At 38.0% G+C, this 3,738-nt stretch overlaps 1 protein-coding gene across 1 annotated transcript; it reads right to left on the reverse strand.

Annotated features, from left to right (window-relative positions):
• G6PC1 (glucose-6-phosphatase catalytic subunit 1) lies at window positions 1-3,470 on the reverse strand. Its single transcript, XM_072111793.1, has 5 exons — window positions 3,167-3,470; window positions 2,507-2,616; window positions 2,185-2,293; window positions 1,634-1,749; window positions 1-1,341 (listed from the first exon to the last, which is right to left on the reverse strand). Exons 1-5 carry the CDS (start codon window positions 3,394-3,396, stop codon window positions 833-835), a joined length of 1,074 nt encoding a protein of 357 aa, XP_071967894.1. The 5' UTR covers window positions 3,397-3,470; the 3' UTR covers window positions 1-832.
• Window positions 3,471-3,738: the final 268 nt, after the last annotated feature.

Here is a 3,738-nt window from a genome sequence, read left to right on the forward strand (position 1 = left end):
TCTTTTATAAAAAAACAGCAATATTTATTATAAAAAAGTAACACACGACAAAGTAAGACAATATCGGCTTTGATCTTGTAACGTGACAGCAATGTGACAATGTTTTTTTTTCTAATAACAAGTATCACCTATATCTAGAATAATAATAAGGGGGACTAGATAAAGAATTGGCTAACAAACAATCTACATGGAATGCATGGGACATTAATACTGGATGGTAATAGGGAGGCAGGTAGTAGTTTCTCTAGATCACTCCATCATTCTTAGATATTGATCTACAAAAAGTTTAACGGGGTTGTATAGGATAAGAAACATGGCCGTCGTCTTCCAGAAACCCTGCCCCACCTACTAATCGTTGTGTGTGTTAGTGATGCTCAATTAGTTGAAATGGTTCCAATATTACACAGATCTATAACTGTTTTTGGAAGAAAGCAGTCAAGTTTCGCTTGGACGAGTCTTTCATGACATAAATAAGGAATTCAATTGTTGCCTCCAACAAGATAAAACGTACATGTCGTCACCTTGGCCGATGCTGACATTTGACCAATTCTACTATATACAAAACATTGGCATATTTCCAATATCCAATTTCCTGATCATTAGTTCAATATAAAAACTTTGTACAAAAGTCATGGAAATCTGGTGTTTGGGACAGTTTGTTGCTCTGTCCATTCCGTGGCTTGACATTGATGGACAATAATCACTAGTAAAGCAATGTTTTTCCACTATAGTCTTCTTTTCAATACACGTATGGTAGATGTCAACAATTTTGGAAAATTGTCCTTCAAGTGTCCAATGTAAAAGTCTGCAACATTGAATGGTTGACCGATTATTATAAAACCTTCTCTTTCTTGTTCATAATGTGGGATATACAATATGGAACAATTCCTACACAAGCTAAAGGAACAGCAGCGCTTTTGCAGAAAGAGAGTAGGTAGAAGACCATCTCAACTTTTGTAGGTGGCTTGAAGCTGTCAAAGATGTGGAGAACGAACAGGGAAGTTGCTATACAGCAGATTCGGAATGTGAGCTGGCTGGATAATTTCCCTTGGCAGCTTTCCTTATACATCTGGGAGTTGAGAGCTAGGCCTAATCCAAAGAAGATACCAAGATTTCTCAGCAGTCCGGCAAAAGGAGTGGTGTCAATGTGGATCCATTCTGGTCGGTCGCACCATCTCTTGGCCTTCTCCAGGGTCCATAGTAGGTCTACTCCCACAGCTTTCAGGATCAAGTAGAAGCCCAGAGCAAAAGAGAACAGGAACAGAGTGGTGTAGACATATCTCTTCAAGTTGGCCTTGTAGATGGATTGAACGTTTCCAAACACTTCAGCCACCAGCATTCCTAGAAGAATATGCAATACAACATCAGTACACGGGATTTTCCAATATAAGATTCCTTCAAGTATTTTGAGGTGACAAATGTCCTGTTGTTACATGATGACTTGTAAAATATGTTTGTAAAAAGAGAAAAAGCTGACATTAATACTAGCATTGGGGAAGATTAGACTTGACAGGGGGCTCTATCGGTAAATATTTTATATATGTATATACATATATATATAGTTATATTACATTAGTAATATAAGTAGTAGTAAGTAGGAAGTACTGGGTGCATTTCATCCCAAAATACTAACCTGATATGACACCACACACAACTTGATGGGGGAAGTGAGCAGCAAGGAATACTCGTGATAGGCAAACGCAAATCTGGACGGCCCAGAACCCAAGCCACAAAGTAGCCCGAAGACACCTAGAAATCAGAGAGATGCTGTTAATACACCAATTCTATTCTATCTATCTATCTATCTGTCTGTCTGTCTGTCTGTCTGTCTGTCTGTCTATCTATCTATCTATCTATCTATCTATCTATCTATCTATCTATCTATCTATCTATCTATCTATCTATCTATCTATCTAACTGTCTGTCTATCTCTATCTATCTGTCTGTCTTTCTATCTCTATCTATCTATCTATCTGTCTATCTATCTATCTATCTATCTATCTATCTATCTATCTATCTATCTATCTATCTATCTATCTATCTATCTATCTATCTCAGAGATGTAGTAACACCCTGCACTATAATGCAAATATCACATCTTTTATGTTATGATCTATTTTCTTATTCCAAATATGTCACTCTGTCTATGTCAATGTCATTTATTGCTACTGTGAAATTATTTACCTGCTGTTAAAAGTGATGGAGTGCTTCCTGTTCAGCAGAATTGTAAGTAGTGATGTCACCATGACGTAGTAGACTCCGGCTGAACCCATCGCATGACCTGATGGACTTCCTGTGGGGGAAACAATTTTTTAAAATATTAGTTTACATGCAAAATTTTCACAACTGCCACATATATCGATGCTTTTTTATCAGCATTGCTGATTGCTGTCATTCAGGACATTCTGTTATTTGATATGGTATTTGTATAGACTAGGACACTTGGGATCATTACTTGTTAAAGGAAATAATAAGAGGCAAAATCATAGATAAGAGATTTTCTCACCTGGACCAGTCTCACAGGTAACAGGAAACTGCTCGATGACAGGGGCGGTCATGTTGTTGTAATAGTCTGTATCGTGCACCCACCAGTATGGCCTCTGGCCGAACAGAATCCTAGAGAAGAAGACAAAGATGATTGAGGACTATAATAAGATGATAATACAGATAACTTTTCAAACTTGAAAGAAATCTACACCCTGAATTTTTATAAAACTAGTGAAAATCTGCAAAATAAGGATTTTTCAATGAGAATGAAAACCACAATTTCTATTAAATTTCCTGCAGCCTATAAACAAGCTTCAGATGGGTTACTATATGATATAGTAAATGTTCCACCAAGGCTAGCCTGTACAGTACAATAAAAGCCTTAGAAAGATTCATGTTCCAGCATTAAAACTTACAGATTATAATACTTTGACTAATATATAAGATATTGATCCTAATGATATTAAAATTATATTTTAGTCAATACACATTTTTAAGGCAATGAAGGCCAATCGATGGCTCTCTAGTGCTTACTGGGTTTGCTGCAAGTTTGTGGTTTTGTAATATCTGGAGAGTGACAGGTTGTGCTACAGATAACATATATAAGAATAACCATGTGACTATTACTGAATAATGGAGAGCATAATATTGTATTGTAATAGTATTATAACATACTCACCACTTAAAGACAAGGTTGAGCCAGTCCCCGATCACCGCCACCCAGATGAGTTTGATGCCCACTGACTCACAAAGGTGGAACCAGATGGGGAAGAAAACAAAGAAAGTATTTCTTAGATCTGCAGCAAAGGAGATGAACATGAACCAGTCTTGAGAACTCTTGTAGTTCATCTGGAGGTACTGGACCATTTGGACCCCGGAGTGGTGGAGAGCATCCATTCCATTCTCCATCTCTTTGTCTCTTTGTCGAGCTCTTGGAAGGTTGTTTACTTGCCTTGAGTCTCTTGATCTGGTGTCTGGCTCCCTGCAGCTGCCTATTATATGGTCTGCAGCCCCAGTCAGTCACTCTGAACTTTGACCCATTGAACATCCCAGTAGCAACACATTGTTGACAAGATTACATAGATGACGCAGGTAGGGGTAGGGGGAAAGAAAGCTGTTGACCAGTGTCATATTACAGTGAATTGAGGCAGAAATGGTGAAAATAGCCTTGTTGACCATGTAGAGGGCAGAGTCCTCCTCGTGAAAGGACGTCAGAATGTAGGTAATACCGAAAATGCTTAGCTAAGCTCC

The sequence above is a fragment of the Engystomops pustulosus genome, chromosome 6 (assembly GCF_040894005.1).
Source record: "Engystomops pustulosus chromosome 6, aEngPut4.maternal, whole genome shotgun sequence".
Taxonomy (NCBI): Eukaryota; Metazoa; Chordata; class Amphibia; order Anura; family Leptodactylidae; genus Engystomops; species Engystomops pustulosus.

Bases quoted from the DNA above. Each gene is read 5' to 3' on its own strand.
- G6PC1 (XM_072111793.1), bottom strand. From the start codon at position 3,396: ATGGAGAATGGAATGGATGCTCTCCACCACTCCGGGGTCCAAATGGTC. The intron at 2,617-3,166 runs GTGAGTATGTTA...CTTCTTCTCTAG, and splicing joins CTCAACCTTGTCTTTAAGTG to GATTCTGTTCGGCCAGAGGC. The intron at 1,342-1,633 runs GTTAGTATTTTG...ATATTCTTCTAG, and splicing joins TGTGTGTGGTGTCATATCAG to GAATGCTGGTGGCTGAAGTG.